Source organism: Filicampus tigris, chromosome 15 (genome assembly GCF_054856515.1).
Source record: "Filicampus tigris isolate MCC_2025a chromosome 15, RoL_Ftig_1.0, whole genome shotgun sequence".
Taxonomy (NCBI): Eukaryota; Metazoa; Chordata; class Actinopteri; order Syngnathiformes; family Syngnathidae; genus Filicampus; species Filicampus tigris.
In genome coordinates, this window is record NC_141231.1 from 13,370,409 (window position 1) to 13,388,527 (window position 18,119).

The following is an 18,119-nucleotide window of genomic DNA, read 5'->3' on the forward strand; positions in this document are numbered from 1 at the left end:
GGGAGCTTCCCCCGTCTGGCCGTGTCGGGGAGCGACCGTCCAAAGGGCCGCTGGTGTACACGATGAGGCGGCCTCCGCGGGGTGACGTTGGAGCCCTTGTATGTGTATAGATTTAAATCCAGCCGTATTTACCTCAGGGTGTGATGAGAAAGAAGTGGCTCCGTTGGTGGAGAAGGAGGTGGTGGTAGTGGAGGTGGCGGCGGAGGGGGAGGAGCAGCAGCAGCAGTAGGATGGCAGCTGGAGAGGAGACTCGAGCTCCCTCTCCGTCCCGCCGTCCGAACAGCTCCTCCGGGAGGGGTAGTGGGGTGGGGGACGCAGGGACCACGGAAACCCCCAATCTCACCTCCACCACCTGGAGACACCCTAAAATAGATAGATAGATAGATAGATAGATAGATAGATAGATAGATAGATAGATAGATAGATAGATAGATAGATAGATAGATAGATAGATAGATAGATAGATAGATAGATAGATAGATAGATCTATAAAATAGCGAGAAAAAAAACAAATATTTCCCCTTGAAAAAAACCCTCATCAGAGTATCCCCAAAATCGCTAATTAGCAGGGGATTGGGAAAAGACAACCACAAATAAGCGGCGGTATCCATAAAAACAGGATAGATTCCCAAAAAACAATCCACAAATGCTGAACCGCAAATACTATGTGGAGGTCCACTGTATCATATTTTGGATTCTTCCATAATCCAAACTTGGTGGGAATAGTTTGGAGATGCCCCCTTCCTGTTCTAACATGGCTGTGCACAAGAAGTTGAACCAATTAGTGGACTACTCAATGAGTTGACATTAGTACACCGTGTAAAAGTTTAGAGCTTGAAGTCGACTAGTCAACAAGTTGACTTTACTACTGCGCATCAACTGTAAAGTTCGAAGTCTACTACTCAACAAGTGGACTTTAGTACACCCAGCGTTGCCCTTGACCAAATTAGGGCCCCAAGAAAATTTTACTTGACAGAACATTTTTTGTCGACGGAGGGGGTTCAGATGGAGTTTTGGACGACATGTGAAGTGCTTGTCGGAGCGTTCACGCATGACATACGAAGCTCACACGATGATGTTGCAATGCATAGGCTCATACAAAATGGGGCCCTATGCACAGTTCGTGATCTGCCTTTAGGGAGGGGTGGCCTCGAGTACACCGCATCAGCATTTAAAGCTTGAAGTTGACTAGTCTACAAGTTGACGTTACGATTCCAGATCATCATTTAAAGGTTGAAGTTGACTAATCTCTAGTTTTTGGCATCACGTCTTTCAATTGGCCAATTTACACAGGACTTTAGACTCGCCCGTTGCCGGCACTACGCCTTTCATACGTTCCTGCGGGTTAAAGTCTTTGCAAATAAGTTGATTGTTGATATAAATAGTGGTTAGCCTCAGTAGCTTCGGCTATTCCAACCACCGCTTGTTTTAAAATGTTCATACGACGAACGGACGCATGGTCTGTGTGGGTGAAAATTCCCAAAACTCCATATGTGAGTCAAGGCAGGTGAATGAATACCTTTGGCAACATACTATATCTTTTCATGGGACAACACTGAAGAACTGAGACTTTGTTACAATGTGAAGTAGTCCGTGTTCATCTTGTATAACAGACGGTTCCCTCAAAATACCAAAACACATAGCCATAAATGTACAGTATAAACAGTTGGAAACCAAAGTGAGTACACCCCATTGTGAAAATGCAGTGATTTTTTTTCAGGAAATTGCTGATACACTACATCTGTGTATATGCCACGGTCTCAGAATACAAGTTCTTCAACTGTTAAAATCACATTAGGGTCAAAATATGACCTTGAGTTTCCGGATATAAACCCTTTCTCGACCTTTGTCGATAGATATGCATTACCGTGAAATTTACGGGTTGGGGGCGGGGGCGTGGGGAGGGGGGCGAACGCACAAAAAGTTGGCACAGTTTTCCTTTATTTACTGTTATATTTGACATAGTGCGTTGATTCAATTGTGAAACAAATAAGAGCACGACGACTGCTTTAACTGTGTAATTAAAGGAGCATGGGGATTCTTTTTCTTTCATATTTTGTATTTAATATTGTCTCCCGCTTCAACTGTTCAATGAATTAGAGCAAGCGATTACATTTTTGTAATATTTTGTTACCGATGAACTGTGAAATTATTGGAGGCAACGGTGGCGCGTAGCAGGAGCGTTTCGGTTCTCTTCTACGTGTCCTAAAACATTTGTGTATTGCATTAGCTCTTTAACTTTTATGAGGTATTTTTTGTTGTCATTATTATATTTGTCCAAGAAAATGTAGCTTGAGTTGAACGAGGCATTTCTCGCATTTCAAGTCCACACGACCACCCATAGTTCTATCATTGCAGCTGAGTGCTTCCGGGTGTCGACGTCACTCGCCTACGTCACCGTAGTGAATGTCAAAACTCCAATGAGGGCCAGCAGATATCGCCGGGTGCGGTGGCGCGCGCCTGTAATCCAAGCTACCGGGAGGCTGAGGCTGGCGGATCGTTTGAGCTCAGGAGCTCTGAGCTGCAGCGGACTATGTCGATCGGGTGTCCGCACTAAGTTCGGTATCGATATGGTGCTCCCGGGGGAGCTCGGGACCACCAGGTCGCCTAAGGAGGGGTGCACCGGCCCAGGTCGGAAACGGAGCAGGTCAAAGCCCCCGTGCCGCTCAGTAGTGGGATCGCGCCTGTGAATAGACGCTGTAGTGCAGCCTGAGCAATACAGCGGGACCCAGTCTTTTTTTAACTTACTCTCACTGGGGGATTTGTTTCACCCATACACTATAATCTAAACTATAATATTTTGGACCGTTTCGAGTCAACCATGTCGTTATTTTAGGGTTTTATTTAAATTAAAACCTCTGTCCAGCAGCAGCTCCTACTGGACAAAATTATGACTGCATCGAGGAAACTAAAAACGATCGTCACATATTAATACAAGAGAATGTAACAAAAATAATAAAAACGTTTCCACAGTTTTCAAACATTTCCTTTTAAATTGTTTAGTGCTTCTCGTTTTTAGGGTATTTGGTCAAATGTATTGGGACCTATTACTGTTTAAATAGAAACGCTTTCCTAAAATGTTGTTTTAAACACCAACACTTCTGTATTGTGACATATGCTCACCCTGTACAAATAGCTTTCATTAAAAACATATACAGTAGTACCAGTCAAAAGTTTGGAAACACTCTTTAATTCTAATAATGTGTTTTTGCATTATTAAAGCATTTACTGAATTATAATAATAATCATAATAATAATAATAATGAATATTTTCGTTTGTTTTCGATTTCTATGCATGTTTGGGGAATAAAGTCTTAACAATATCCATTCAATTGCATGTACAGTACTTCTAGTGGGAAAGTACAGTGCTCTTCCAAGTGTGTTACCAGCACCACTAGTGGTTCACTGGCTCCCTCTAGTGATTCGCGATAAATCACTGCCCAAGTGCAGTTCATCCATCCATCCAGTAGTACAGTATTTAACTATTTAAGTGTGCAATACATTGAAATTTAATCTTTAATAACTTGTTAATAACTTGTTTCTTTTTAAACTATAATTTAGTTTTATCTATCTTTTGTGTGCAATACATGTCATGTGAATCATTGTTTTTTTGGTTCACTTTTTGAAATTTCCTAAGTAAGCGCATCGCTAATGTTACTGTATTTATCTTCCACTATTTTTAACGTTGAACATTATGGTAATATTTGGAGTGTGAAGTATGTTTTGGGGGTGCAATTTGGTATAAAAAGTTTGAGAAGAATCGCACAAACACAAAAAAATGCCACCAGCTGACTGCAGCTCAGTCTCACGAGTGGATAATCGTGTTGCGTTTACGTCCGCGGGGGGTTCATGGTGATTACGCCGCTTCAATGGCTTTATCCACGAGCCTCTAACCCGTGACCGTCATGAGGATTTTACAGCCCTTATTCCCCCCTTTTCTTCCCCTGGAGGTAAAAGGAATTTGGGCGGGTGAAACAAGAAATAAGACGGGGGAGCTCTGAGGCGCCTGACTGTAAGTCAGGCAAGAAGAGGGACCGCTCGTCTGCAAGTGAATTATCCAATTTGGTAAGATGATGTTTGACTTATTTTGTGTGTGTGCGTTTGTGTATTCACTGTGACAGCCAGGAGGAGAATAATTGGTTAACTACATCTACAGAAATGCAAACTTGTCAACTTAATTTTTTTATTTGTTTAAACTTCATTTGATTCGCTGATGACTCCTAGTGCACAATATTAGGCACACATTCTAAAATCTGTAGTATACACACCACTGAGTTTTTATTGACAACGATAGACAGTCATTTATCAATATGTGTAATGATTGTGGTTGTACTTGGCCTAAACTACAACCGACTGGTGGATGTTTCTAATAATTTGTCCCTCTCCTTTAGCTAAATAAAGTGGTCAAACAACTCTCGGTAAGATGCAGTGCAATACCACAATAATAAACCCACTTGTCAATGAATAATGAGCACAAAAAAAAGAGGAATCTGAATTCTAGAAATGTTTTTCATTCGGTATTCAGCTGTGTACCTAACATAACGTCCTGTGCCACTATTATTGGATAAATAGATCAAATACACTAAACAGGTATAGCCTACATCGGAATAAATCATCATATGGTGGAAAAGACAATTTAGAGAGAGAGAGAGAGAGAGAGAGAGAGAGAGAGAGAGAGAGAGAGAGAGAGAGAGAGAGAGAGAGAGAGAGAGAGAGAGAGAGAGAGAGAGAGAGAGAGAGAGATATTACTTTTCCTACCATATTCTAATTTAATGTGACGCACCTATATGATATAGACATTTGGGAAATTGCTAAATGATTAAACCACAAAGTAGTTATATCACGTATCTTACTTTTGTAAAATTATAGTACCAGTATGTGTCATAGGGAGAGCTGAAATGTCTACTTTTAATTTATTTGAACAATTTAGTGAAGCACTTGTGCCAGCTAAAGTGGCGAGATGAACTGATTTGTTTCCCTGTCTGTCGCCACAGCTTAATGCGTTGCAACAACACAGACGGGATGCCTCGAGGAGACTTCAACATCTATTTTGCCAGCAGCCGGCGTGGATTTGTCAGAGCGGAGGAGTATGTCCGACTCAATCCAAGCATTTTGCCTCAGTCTGCAGCCTTTAAAAATCCTAATTCACTTCCATTACAAAACTTAGCAGTGACTACATGTTGTAGATCAGCGATTCCCAACCACTGAGCACATTAGTGTACCGTGGGAGACCGTCAGGTGTCCTGTGGGGAATTAATTATCCCATTTCTTTTATTTGGTCAAAAATGGATTTATTTACTACAAATAATATATCTTTGCTTATCTATCTCATCTAGCAAGATAATATAAAATGTGTGCCTGGACTCAATAAGGGTTGGGAATCACTGTTGTAGATCCATAAATACTGTACATGTGGAAAAGTGGGTTATTCTCATACCATGAAGCGTCTTAGTGATGTTATTACATGTGTGCGCACTGTACAGGGCGGTGGGTGTTGTACTGCTGGTCATCATCCTGGCCGCTCTTGTCCTGCTGGGCTGCTGGTACTTTAAGAGGAGGGGCGGCTACAAAAAAATCAGAGTGAGGCCTTCATTTTGAGGATCAAAAACCTTCTCGTGGTCTGTGTTTCTGAACTGGTTAGGTTCAAATATCAGTTGTGTAAAGAGTATGTGTGTATATGTGCTTCCTATGTGTCTGCATTACTTTTAAGACAGTGGACAAAAGGCTATTTAAACATTAAATACACAACATGTGATTATCCTTATTTTATGTTTAGTTTGATGGTAAACTTCAACTTGGAGTGGCATTTAAGATTTTGAAGCCTATTTTTTGACGAATTGGGTAGGGTAAGATGGTATAAGCGCGTTTAAAATAATAGATGGACTGACCTATAGGCAATTACTCTCAGAGCAAAAATCTGAGATCGCACCGTATGGTGGCAACTAACTCAACTCACTTCTTCAAAAAAGAAGTTTCAAGCTGTTTTTTGCCAGCCCAGGTTTAAGGTTACTGTCAAATTAAAACACAGAACAAACAGAATTACATGTCTATTGAAACCAACCACAGCTTTGCCTCTGGAAAGCGCAGTTAGGTCAATGCTGACAAACAAGGCAAAACGCCACAGATGGGCTAACGAACAGGATCAACTCTTGAAGCAATAGCTATTTGAACACAAATGTAGAGAGATAACATAACACTCACAGGCATATATTACTTATCTTGTTTGAAAAATGACTAATATTGCTGCTGCTTGCCAAGAAGCTGCGACTGGCTTCATTTATTCGTATGTCTGTACTATATTGCCAAGTGGCCATGAGGAGCACAATTTACATTGAAATTAAGCAAAAATTTGGCATTATAAAGTACAATATCAGAGAGTTTTTTTGTTTTTCTTACCCCAAAAAACACATTACACAAGTTTTTGTTGGGATTTTTGGGAAGGCTGCAACACATTGGCATTTTAACCCATGTCAATTGGGAAAGATAACTTCAAATAATATGTTTTGAGTCATGTTGTCACTAAACAAATTAAACTCATTTCAAGGCACCACTGTACTCAAGTAAGATCACAATTCCTCTAAATCTCTCACTCCAAATACTAAATGTGTGCAATGTAGGTTAAAACAACAACAACAACAACAACAAAAAACTATACAGTGCAAGTGTTCCTAATCAAGTGTCTGATGAACATCTTAACACTCCCCTCATGCAGAGCCCCAGGTCTGGGTCGCCGACTTACACGGGAGGCCAATACTCAGAGACCGGACCTTCCGCAGAAAACAAGATGGCGCTTACTGACTTTGGCAGCCTGCGATCTGTGGTGAGGGTCAGGCACTTAATTGCTGTCATGAAAGTGGGAGTAAGTTTCATATACATCACACATTGCTTGTCATTGAATTCTCCAGATGCCGAATGCTCCTCCAGCCTATGAAAAGATCTCCTCGGGACCACTACCTCCTCCCTATTCACCTTAAAAAACGGGACAACAGGGGACAAGACGCCCATACAAGAAAAAAAGGAAATCACAGCACGTGTTCATCTGACGTCACCATCAATCTAGCTGTTAATAGATCGATTTTGTGTGTCTAAAATTTACACAATGTACATGTGGTTTCAAACGAGGATTAAAAACACTACCACAAGGAGTCTTTGTAGAATGAAGAACCCCCAAAACCCAATGGGCACAGGTGCATTTTTTTATTTCCACGCATTGAACTCCACATTTGTTCCATGAACCTAGCAAACACTTGCCAAATCGATACGGTAGAAAATAAATACAAAGTGACTGCAAAACATTTTACATGGGCTCAAACATAGTACAAATCCAACAAGGTCTATTTACATTTCCTACAATGTAAAACAGTTTTTCCAAACTCTTACAAACAAACAAGCAGAAGTGTTATGTTCGATGAAACATTTAAAGTAGTAGAATGTTGTACCAATGAACCTTATCCAACAGCTGGCTTTTAAAGCACTGATTACAATAAAAGATGAAATACTTTTAACCTCCTTTCTCCCCGTTGTCATTACTGGCCATGAAGTCCAAAACACAGATCAACCTCAGTAGTTCTCAAATGAGAAAAAAACAAACATCATAGTCTGAACAGTATTTGATAGTCTAACCAGTGGGTGTCACCCAACTTTTAACAACTGGATAGCAGTTTTAATAACAAGTGCATAAACATTTCAGACTCATGGTCTCAGTTATTGGGTTGACTTGGTGTCAGCTGGTGACGCCAAGCACCGCTGGAACTGTTGGGGGTGAGAATCAGTGCAGTCTGTTTGGGCTTGGCCTGGCACTGGACCGAGCTCAAAATGGCACCGTCGGGACTGATAAGCAGCTTGTTTGCTACACTGTTCGCCATACCTAAGGGGGATTTCTGCAAGGAGGGCTTAGCCAGTGTCTGATTGGTCAGTCCGATGCCCTGGTGGATGGGGCTTGTGGTTAGCAGTGTGATTGGTTGAAATGCGGGAGGTGGAGATAAGGTAACCATATATGCCGTTTCCAAAGCATCCGTGGTGCTTTTGATTGGTGTAACTGATGAGGTGGGTAGGTTCTGGAGTGTTGGCGTTAATGAGCCTGTGAACACTTTATGAATGACAGACGGAGCCTGCTTGCAGACCGAGGTGATACCAAGGCCCTGATGCGTAATAGAAGGAGCTGTAACGCTCGATGCAGGGGGCGGCTGGATGCACGAGTCCCTGGTTGTATCTGGGACGGACCGGGGAGGGATCATCGGGCTCGGCAAAGATGATAAAGGAGCAGGCAATCGGGGCAAAGCTGTTGCGTTCACAGGGGAAATGATGGTGGAACGTTCAGCACAAAGCGGCGTGCTCGCAGAACCAACGCCAAGGCCACTGGTTATGACCGACGAAACGTGGGCTGCTCGTTTGGCTAACTGAGGGGGGCTGGTTAGCGCAGGTGACACAGAGGCACAAACCTGTGAGCCCGATGCAGATGCAAGACTCACGTTAGGTAGTAATAGTGCTGATCCCTGGACATTTGCTGCACAAACAGCAGGTGTGCAAGCTGCAAAAGGTGAATTGACGACTGGGACACCAGGCAACCTGGCTTGGGATTTGGGTAAAATTGGTCCTTGAGGGATTGTTGGACCTTGACTCGCTCCTTGCAAAGGTGTTGCTGATCCAATGCTGCTAATGGTGGCATTAGGCACTTTCTGTGGAGAAGGGCTAGAGATGATGAGCACATGGCTACCCGGACCTAAGCCTTGGGGTGGAACTACAAAACAGGTATTGTTAAGAAGGATCTGTGTGCCGGCAGTGAGGGGCTTGGAGGTGTTGATGACGATCCTCTGCTGGGTACTGTTAGCTCCAATGGCAGGGCTCATGGATTGTGTACTGTTGGTGATTGCTGAGGAGAGATGGGATTGGGTTTTATTGAGAGCTTTCTGAAGAGGCGATATCATTGGGGGAGTTTCTTTAGCTAGCGTATGTGAGGGCTGATGAGCAAGGGTGGCCATAGACGTTGGGTTTGGGTTTTCCTGCACGGCTGAGGTTACCTGAGCAGGAGAGTGGCTGGTCAATATATCTGTGGGGAGGCTTGCTTCAGGATGAGTAGCAGTAGTAGAAATGAAAGAGCCGAGTTGGGAGGCTATTGTGAAAGACTGGGGTTGAGAGGTTCTGGTCAAAGTAGCATTGGCGACAAGCTGGCTCAGACAGCTGGTGACGGTTTTTGACTTTTTGAATGGGGCCGATGGAGTGGTTGTCATTGGTGAACGTCCTGTATCCGTGATAGATACTGGTGTGCTTTCGGAGGTGCAACGAGACAGGGCACCGATGGTTTGTCCAATGGTTGTTGTCATCCCAGACAACTGGATCTGAAGACCTGCAGACAAACAAGGTTGAAGTTTACTAATAAAGTAAGAAATTGCTCTGCTGTCTTCATCTTCAGAATCCACATCATGTACAATCTGTTACTGTACAGATTACAGTCTAGATCACATTTTACAAACAGGAGACAAAGGGGAAACCAATCAACGCAACATAAAGGAAACCCACCTGTTGGAAGGGTGATGTTCTTTCTCTTGGATGGTGAATTTGAGTCAACATCAGGGCTTAATCCCATCTTCAGAGACTGACTTGATAATGATGTAGTTAGCTGTTGTCCTTTAACCCCTGTTGTAATGTCCTGCTTTGGGACACTGCCCACCAAAGCACTGGACACTGTTGCAGAGGGTTGGTTGAGGACTACGACTCCAGAACCAAGAGGCGCATTTGCAGATGTGTCTTTTGGAGCAGCACAGGAGGAGGAGGGATTAACGAGGATACATTTTGTAACTTTGGGTTGCGCCTCTGTATTGGGCCGCTTCACACCAGGCCGACCAACTACCTCAGCTTGTGCAAAACCATCAACAGTACTTTTTACCACTAGAGAATGGGTCGCTAATGTCTGCGAAGGCTGGTAAATGTTTCTTGTAATTGTAGAACCATCTGATTGGTGGGATTCCGGAGCCAAGGAAACAGATGTTACCGAAGTCAAACTTCTCTGACCTGTAGGATTTGTGACGGAGGTGGACTTTAATACTGAAGGAACCTGATTTTGAGGTTGGGCTACTGACACACTGGCCACTCTTGCAGCGGGAGAAGGATTCTTCTGAAAGGGGACAGAAGAGGCCTCTGCACTCCTGGACACAAGGAAGGCTTTAAACTGAGGTGAAATGTTGATGATGGGACTGGTGGATAAACCATCAAGTGCATTCTGGGCAGACGATGTCTGGACTTTGACGATGCCCGTGTTGCCTCCTCTCGTCGTCACGAGGATGGACTGTGAATCACGTACGCATATTGTCTTAAGTTCCTGTTTATGTTCTGGAAGATTAGAGGGCAGAGTAGAAGCCAAATTGGTTGTAGATATGATGGATGAAGGATTCTGATGAATATTCTGTGAAGTGATTGCTCGAGGAGGTTGTGTGACCTGGAACCCGGGTGTGTTTTGGGTCCTGTGCTGCTCGCAAGGCGGGGAAGAAAGGGAAGGGGTCTTCACAGTCCGGGCATCCTTCAGAGGAGCCACTTGCTGAACATTGTCAGGAATGGTAAAGCCAGACACACTTGTGGACAAGTACATGGGTCCCGTAGAGTGCTGCTCCTTGGATTTGGAAGGCACAATCACCACCTGCTGCATGATCTTCTCCTGTCTGCTGTAGTCATGAAGCGATTGCACAGATATCTCGGATGAATTGATTCCCCCTTTCCTAAGAGGTTGATCCTGCACTTCTGGAACTTCTGGATTAGATACCACTTGGAGAGGACTCGGCAATAAAGTCTGACTTCCTTGAACCCAATCTGTTGTAAGAGGAGCTGCTGCCACTTTGACCATTCCGGTTTGTCTAATTGCACGTTCTCCTTCTGTCTGCCGTGAGTTCTGTTGTGACATGGATAGAGCAGTTTGTGCTCGTGGTTTGGCACTCGCCGCTGTAGACGAAGCCAGAGAGCTTGAACATCCCTTGCTTTGTCTATCTGTGTCGTTAACGCCCGAGTAATCGTCGGGCCGTTTCATTAAGGTCACTTTGTTGCCCACGCTCTTAGCAAGCAGGGTGGGAATGGGCGTATACCCTTTGGGCAGTCCAGGGTTGGGGTGGACAACATGAAATTTGGACGTCAATGAAGTGTGGACTGGCTTTCCCGCAGCCCAGTCAGTGTTCGACGGAATAATTTCACATTTAGACTTGGCACGAGAGTCCGCGGCAAAAGTGGTGATACTGCTGTCAGCCTGAACTCTTGAGAGTTGTTCAACAGTTTCCGGATGTTTTTGGTGGTTGGTGATTACAAAGGTCGGTGACCTCTCTCCAACAGATTCAGCTTCAAAGTCCCTGGTGCTTGCTAAAAAAAACCCCAAAGAAATCAAGGATAGAAATTAAGGGAACTGATCAACTGGACAATTATGCATGCAGTTTATTTAAATGCTCAGACTTATAATGTTCAAAAACCGTTATAAATTATGTTGCACTCTAGATACAATGCTAAAGAGATTACCTCGAGTCCAAAGACCTCTGGGAACCATGTGTTCCAGTTCATCTTCTGATCCTCGCTGGCGATCAATCAAAGAAACATCTTCATCTTCAGATGACGATGACGATGATGATACACACTCCTCTCGCACAAAGTTATTGTACTCCGGATGCTTCTTGAAATCGTCACACTCTTTCTTCAATCGAAGTCTGGAGAGGAGGCAAGGGTGGTGGGAAAGGAGTAAGATATGTGCTTCAGGTCTGACTAATACTTTTTTTATTGATACATTCATTCATTATACTGTACCTGTTTCTTTGGTAGGCCTTCACAAGTTTTGGTTCCCAGGGTGACAGCTCATTCAGTAGTCTGATTAGAGTGCTGTGGAGGTCTTTCACAGATTCTTTTCTTAAATACCATCGATCCTGTTAGTTGAAAGAAAACAAAGAATGGCTAAATCCATATTATTATCTTCCTCACACTGAGCATGAACTACTTTGCACATGGTCAGGTACCAATTTATTTTTTGTGCTCTCCAGGTCGTCAAGCTCGTCTTCTATTTTGCTGATAAGCACTCGCAACTCTTGCAGGCTGCTGCAAACCAACTGCGGAGGAAGATTAGGAAAGAGGAGTCGTAAAAAAAAAGGAAAATAAAAAAAATACAGCTGCATGAACAATTGGTGCAGTTGATACTTGACAGTAGCAACAAACAGCAAAACGTCATAAAAGATGTCACTGTGTGTGACTACCTTAAACGACGGCTCAACAGAAGGCTCATAGATTTTCTTTGCAGATTCAATTTTTTTTCCTGAAAAAGTTAAATCAGATGTTCGAGTCAAGAACCTGTACATTTTTCTACAGTGCAAAAACAAACATAATAGAAGTAGTTGCTATGGTATCACTAGTTTCGTAGACTTACCAACCATTAGCAAATCTTATATTTTAGAAAATGATCCAGAGGGTTTTCGGTTTACGACGGAGTTTCGGTCCCGTTTGTGATTATCTCCAATTTTTTTCACAAAGATCTGGTTTCCAATTTTAACCATTTTTTCCCCCTTTGTTTATATTCCCCGACCGCATCTCCAAACATGCTTTTTATAAGATAAAATGGTCATTCATAACAAAACTGAACAGGCCTCACAGAGGCCTCATGTGAACAACAGTCCTTTTCTTACCTTCTTTATGCTTTTTCCTTTTATTGTTCCTCTCGGTGGTTGTGGTAATTCCCTGTAATGCTGATTCAGCTGCCTCAACGTTTTCCACCTGAGGTGGCTGTGTCCTTCCTCGCTTTCTCTTGCATTTCTTTTTTTTGGACCACATTCTGCCGGGGACCTCGTCTTCGTCGCTGGAGTTTTGCGCATGTTGGCTAGGCGGGCAGCAGCAGCCTCGCCGCGACGATTTGACAGTTCTGCTACATTTCAAACAGGGAGCTATTTGGTGGTGTCCCGTGCTCAGGTTTACTCCCTCCATTTTGATCCCCAAGGGTTTGCTTGGTGAATATGTGGTGTCCGCAGAGCGAGCAGGTGACCTACCTGTGTAGGTGTGTTCCCCTACATTCAGACAAGGATTTTCAGTCTCTTCTTTAATGGGACGCACAGAGCCCAAGGAGAGGCCCTCTTCTCGTACTGCGGATCGATATTCTGATTCTACGGTTTCTTGTTTTGCGTGTCCTCTTGAGACAAAGAGGCGAGTGCGACAATTTCGGCTTAACTCATCACTGGAGTCTCCATCCAACGACCCCGAATCGCACCTCTCTTCTTCTTTCTTCATGGGCCAAAACTTGAACCTTTCTCCGTGTTCCAGCCCATCCCCATTTTCCTTTAAAAAATACTTCAGTGTTTTCCCCAAATCACCTGAGGTGTCAGTGTGCATTGCGCTTCCAGGATATCTCTCATCGTCTTTCAGCACGTCAGAATCTTCAGCGTGTACAGCAACCCGTCTCACCAATGCTGAAGGGAAAGGAAAAGCCGGCGGTGTGCTGGGGCTCTGGCAGTAGATCCTCAAGTCCGCACCGCAGAAATGGGGGAAATGTATGTAGGAGTTGTCCTTGCTGTCATAGCCCAAAATGGACTCCCTGCATTCATGTATGGGTTGGGCCAGCACAGCATCCTGAATGTCCTTCTGTGTCTCGTACACATGGTCACACAAGCCCTTGAGAAGCCACACTCGCTGGCGGAAGGACAGCGAGTGAAACGGCTTCTCCTCCAAGGGACTCGTCTCGCCCAGGTTGCGGAAAAACTGGTGACATAGTCCAAGTTGCTCAGCCCGAGCCGGCTGATCGCGGGCACCCCCGACACTCCGGTACCAGCCCTTGACGCGCAGCCTGAGCTCCGCCTCCCAGCGGCGGTACGGCAAAGCTGGCCGGCGGTGCAAAGTGGCCCGCCGCAGCCATGGGGACAAGAGGGACGACATTATCTTGGAGAGGAGACTGCTGCAGCGGGGCATCAGCAGGCAGCGCTCCAGCTCGAAGAAGACAATCTCTGGAAGGTTGAGCACCGTCTGGGCCAGGCACAGGAAGTGGCCTATGGCGGGGAGTTCCCACAGCGTGTCGACCGTGTGGGGGCACGCCTGCGACAGCAAAGTCTGCTCCCACTCTTCCACCGCCTTGGCTGACATTTCTTCCGCTTCTCTTTTCTCCAGCTCACGTTGCCTAGAAACACAACAATGGCTTGTTGACCATGCGCGTAGACCAGTAATTCACAACCACTGGATATTTTCGCCAAATTGCTCATTTACTACAGATTAAGTATCTTTGTTCATCTATCTATGTTAGCCATGTACAGTGACAGGCAGAACTATTAAAGGCTTTTCCACTAGATGACAGAAGGTACCGCTGTTTCCACCTAGTACCTTAAATACAACAGAATACGAGATTTGTGTTCAGATAAACAGGCCCAGATTTCACACCGAGTAAGTAAATTTGCCAGTTAATTGAAACGGAATCATCATTATTCCAGTATAGAGTGGTGACTTGAGATACAAGTTTAATTCATTCCGTGACCACGCTCGTAATGCTCTTAATCCTAAATCATCTTTCCCTCAATGCCATTCAATCTGTTCCAGCCCTCCAAAAAACACAGTTTGTGTTTTTGTTTTCTATTATGGAAAACTAGAACTCTATAATATTGCACTTTATAAAAACATAGAGTAATAACAATTAAATAGTACTCAAAGTACCACTGTACATGAGTGTTTAATTTCACATTTAATGGGTGGGTAGGCACGCCAAAGACCCAACTACTTGTATATAACAAAAACAGTCAATTTACATTTGGAATCAATGCAAAAAAAAAGGCATCTAGAAAAGTTTACTTGCATCTCTTATTTAAAAAAAAAAAGGATCGATTTGTTGACCAGTGTAAATGGTGCGGAAATCTGCTTACCTCTTTTCCTCCTTGGCCCTCTGTTGCTCTTCCATCCTGAGGGCCTGCACCATGACAGACTCATGCCCACCAACGGTAATGGTCGTCAAGTTTCGAGCTGACAATCGTCTTCTTGTGGAGGTTCCTCCCGGAGCTCGCTCCTCCTCTGTGCCAAAACGCCCTTTGGAGGTCACTGCCAACGTGGTTTTCTCACGAAGAGTCCTCAATGGACAAATAGAGACAGGGAAGGTCACACATCTAGTTACAAAATTCTGAATAACCTACATGAAACATCTATTACGAAAAAGTAAATTATTAAATTAACAATTTATCTTTTCGGCCCTGGCATTAATACCGTGAATCTTGAAAGTCAAACTCCACAAAAGTGGTGCAATTTGGAGGTCATACTATCATTTTAAGTAACATCACACGAGATGTCTATTACTTTCCATATGTCGCAAAGGATTCTTTATTTTTAGTTTGGCACTTATTGTACTTTACGTTGAGCAGCTAGGTGTTAACGCCTAACACTGGAAATATGCATCATCTTGAGATGTTTACCACCCTGCTCTCTCCAGGGTCAACCCCACCAGGACCATAGAGTGCACAGTGAAATGATTTGAGTACCTGGACAGTAGTGTGAGCTTCTGCTCTAGCATAATCTCCAGTTTTTGAGCCTGTTTGGAGAGCCAGTGGTCCACGCCGTGGTAGCGGTAGCAGTTCTCCAACATCAGCCTGAAGTCAGCCACAAACTCTGTTATGCTCTGATACTCCAGGCCGACAAACTTTTCTTCCATCCTCCGCAAGCACATGGACTGCTTGAGCCTCGCCTGACCCGGAGCGCAGACGCCACCGACACCGCACTGGGCCTCCTGATGCCCCACGGCGTGGAGGAACAGGCCGGCGATTGCCTTGTGCTTGTCCAGGAGAAAGCTAGAGAAAATCCTATAAGCTTGCTGGATCTCACTGCTCATGGTTTCCTCAAAGTTGGTGGTGACACAGACTTCGGGGAGCGAGATGTCATTGTTGGAGAAGTCGGACATGCCGTCGTTGCTAGTCGCCGGGTGGTCCCCGGGAGCAACAGAGGCGCTGCTGAGACCATCCTCCGACGCGTCGAGGTCCATGTCATCGGCGCCAGACCTTGTCCATGCAGAACCCGAAGACATGATGCCAGACTTGGCCTAACCCTTACAGGTGAGAGTCAGCAGAATGTTCACAGCTGTCAATCATACTGCTGCTGTGATGGGGAATCCTACAATGAGACAAAATGAAAGGTTGTTAGTTGCTAGGTAAACACGCTCAAGTCCGTAAAGATGATTGTGGACAAGGTTTGCAAAGGGGTGGGCATTTTCTATGGAAATTTAAGATGGGTAATATTGGAAATAATAAGCGGAAATATAAACATTTTGTTTTGTCTTAAAAAGACATGCATGCAAAGTATTTCAATAAAGAAGCATGACATTACAACAGATGTATCAGAAAGTTGTTTTGTTTTTTTAATGTAGTTGTAAACACTTGGAGGTATATGAACACAAACGATGCAGACAAACATGCGGGCAGAAAATAGAACAATATTGTCATATCTTCGCTGTCCTGTGCAAAACACTATGTACTTTTTTTTTTTAATTTCTTATTTTTATGTGAATGGTGTTGCCGCGTTACAGACATTGCATTCAAGTGAAAATTAAACATGTTTCCAAAATTGGACATGTGTTTTTCACAGGACAGCGACAAAATTCTTTATCCTCTGCGAAAAACAACGGATGTTACTGCAGCTTACTGAGTTGTGAAACGTTTCCTTGTATATCATGGGTTTATTATCTATTGTACTGTCCCCTGGTGACAAAAGGCCACACAACAGAAATAGCGAAATTTAAATGAGCATGGGGCTCAGTGGTAGAGTGGTCATCTCCCAACCACTCCTAGCCATTGTGACCATGTCCAAGTGCCCTTCAGCAATATGCTGAACCCCCAGTTACTCTGGATGCTGCATCATCAGTAGGTAAATGGGGTAACAGTGTTAGGCGCTTTGAGTATTCTTCAAATTTCTTGTATGTTTTGACATACTATATCCATTGTCTAATACCTCTTACCCTGCTCAGGGTCACGGGTGAGCTGGAGCTGAGCCTATCCCAGCTGACTTCAGGTCATCCTCTGGGCACAAGTTGTCACATTTGTTCACACATTTGGTAAAAAAAAAAAGATGATTCTGATTTAAAAATGACTGCCAAGTAAAGGGATTTAATGATTAAATCCCTATGCCTATTATTGCATTTTAGGACGCTGCCAGTTCGAGTCAATGCCATGACACGATCAATCTTCCAAACTTCATGTGGCGGCTCACAGCTGACATTTCTAAATTTTCCCTACCCAACACAACTTTTTGTTTTGGTTTATTTCCACATGAGCGCGCTTGAGGTTAGCAGTTAGCCGGCTAGCTTAGAAAGTAAACAAAAGTTTCTTCTTCTCTCAACCTGGTGATACGTTACACAATAAGCACACAAAGACGTTAAACCAACGTACCTTAACGTTTTAAACGCGGCTAAAAAAATCCCACAGCAAGCCAACTTTTTTTTCCAGGAGAATAGCGGTCAGTTTGCTATTGCTAGCTACTCGCTATTGTCCACCGGACTCGGCCTACAGTTGCTCCGCTCGGTCTCCATGGTCGCGTCGCATTAAACGTTGTTTGTGCAAAAAGTAAAGTACTGAGGGCGACAGCTCATGTCGGAGATTTGTCAGTGACGGTAAGCTGACGGCTAATGCTAACGCGAACGCGGTGTTATTAGCCGGGCGGGCGAACGCACAGCGGAGAGTCCTGACAAGACGGCATTTCATTCGAACTAGCCGTCAGGGCTAACTGAGTCGGGGGGGCGGGAGTCTTTGGAAATAGACAACGAGGGGGTGAAAGAATCACAACTTTTGGAGACAATTGAGTTCTTCCGTACAGGGGTTATACGGGCTTACTTTATTTCAGTGACGTCAAAAGCGCCGAGACAATTCGAGTCATTCGCCATTTAAACACAAATGAAGCTACTCGGCCACCGTACTTTTGGAAACAAAATAGCTACCTCCATCCATCATTATTTCGGTTACGTATTGTCATGGTAAAATTAGTGCATAAACTTGATCTAATGCCAACAATACAGAGGTTGAACACGCTGTTAAATGTCAAACTCGATCCACAAGCCTCTTATTTCCTATCGCTAGATGTCGCAAGAAGATTGGAGCTCACCCGTTAAACTTCCAGAGATGTTCTTCACCAAAAGAGAGAGAGTCTCTATACATGCAGTT

The 18,119-nt window shown here is 44.0% G+C and overlaps 2 protein-coding genes and 1 non-coding gene across 8 annotated transcripts; 2 read left to right on the forward strand and 1 right to left on the reverse strand.

Annotated features, from left to right (window-relative positions):
• Window positions 1-2,439: 2,439 nt before the first annotated feature.
• Window positions 2,440-2,738, forward strand: LOC147135607 (signal recognition particle RNA). The gene has a single exon (XR_015089956.1).
• A 1,163-nt stretch (window positions 2,739-3,901) lies between these two features.
• mlana (melan-A) lies at window positions 3,902-7,505 on the forward strand. 2 transcript variants are annotated; one of them, XM_086053894.1, is made up of 6 exons: window positions 3,944-4,065; window positions 4,392-4,418; window positions 4,995-5,087; window positions 5,484-5,580; window positions 6,713-6,820; window positions 6,906-7,505. In XM_086053894.1, exons 3-6 carry the CDS (start codon window positions 4,999-5,001, stop codon window positions 6,972-6,974), a joined length of 363 nt encoding a protein of 120 aa, XP_085910020.1. In that variant the 5' UTR covers window positions 3,944-4,065; window positions 4,392-4,418; window positions 4,995-4,998; the 3' UTR covers window positions 6,975-7,505. The 2 variants fall into 2 exon arrangements, with proteins under 2 accessions (XP_085910019.1, XP_085910020.1); XM_086053893.1 differs by lacking the exon at window positions 4,392-4,418 and having other exon boundaries at window positions 3,902-4,065.
• brd10 (bromodomain containing 10) lies at window positions 7,155-17,851 on the reverse strand. 5 transcript variants are annotated; one of them, XM_086053890.1, is made up of 11 exons: window positions 17,793-17,846; window positions 16,922-16,982; window positions 15,456-16,080; window positions 14,850-15,050; window positions 12,642-14,116; window positions 12,216-12,274; window positions 11,982-12,071; window positions 11,776-11,891; window positions 11,494-11,678; window positions 9,520-11,340; window positions 7,155-9,346 (listed from the first exon to the last, which is right to left on the reverse strand). In XM_086053890.1, the coding sequence occupies exons 3-11, from the start codon at window positions 15,992-15,994 to the stop codon at window positions 7,701-7,703; spliced, it is 6,132 nt and encodes a 2,043-aa protein (XP_085910016.1). In that variant the 5' UTR covers window positions 15,995-16,080; window positions 16,922-16,982; window positions 17,793-17,846; the 3' UTR covers window positions 7,155-7,700. The 5 variants fall into 5 exon arrangements, with proteins under 5 accessions (XP_085910016.1, XP_085910015.1, XP_085910018.1 ...); XM_086053889.1 differs by lacking the exon at window positions 17,793-17,846 and adding an exon at window positions 17,352-17,779; XM_086053892.1 differs by lacking the exon at window positions 16,922-16,982 and having other exon boundaries at window positions 17,793-17,851.
• Between the last annotated feature and the right edge of the window lie 268 nt (window positions 17,852-18,119).

Excerpts from the sequence above, each read along its gene's own strand:
- mlana (XM_086053893.1), top strand. The coding sequence starts at position 4,999 with ATGCGTTGCAACAACACAGACGGGATGCCTCGAGGAGACTTCAACATC. Across the intron at positions 5,088-5,483 it reads GGATTTGTCAGAGCGGAGGA|GGCGGTGGGTGTTGTACTGC; the intron begins GTATGTCCGACT and ends CGCACTGTACAG. Across the intron at positions 6,821-6,905 it reads TTGGCAGCCTGCGATCTGTG|ATGCCGAATGCTCCTCCAGC; the intron begins GTGAGGGTCAGG and ends TGAATTCTCCAG.
- brd10 (XM_086053892.1), bottom strand. The coding sequence starts at position 15,994 with ATGTCTTCGGGTTCTGCATGGACAAGGTCTGGCGCCGATGACATGGAC. Across the intron at positions 12,275-12,641 it reads AAGGAAAAAGCATAAAGAAG|GAAAAAAAATTGAATCTGCA; the intron begins GTAAGAAAAGGA and ends TAACTTTTTCAG. Across the intron at positions 11,892-11,981 it reads AGAGCACAAAAAATAAATTG|GATCGATGGTATTTAAGAAA; the intron begins GTACCTGACCAT and ends TTCAACTAACAG.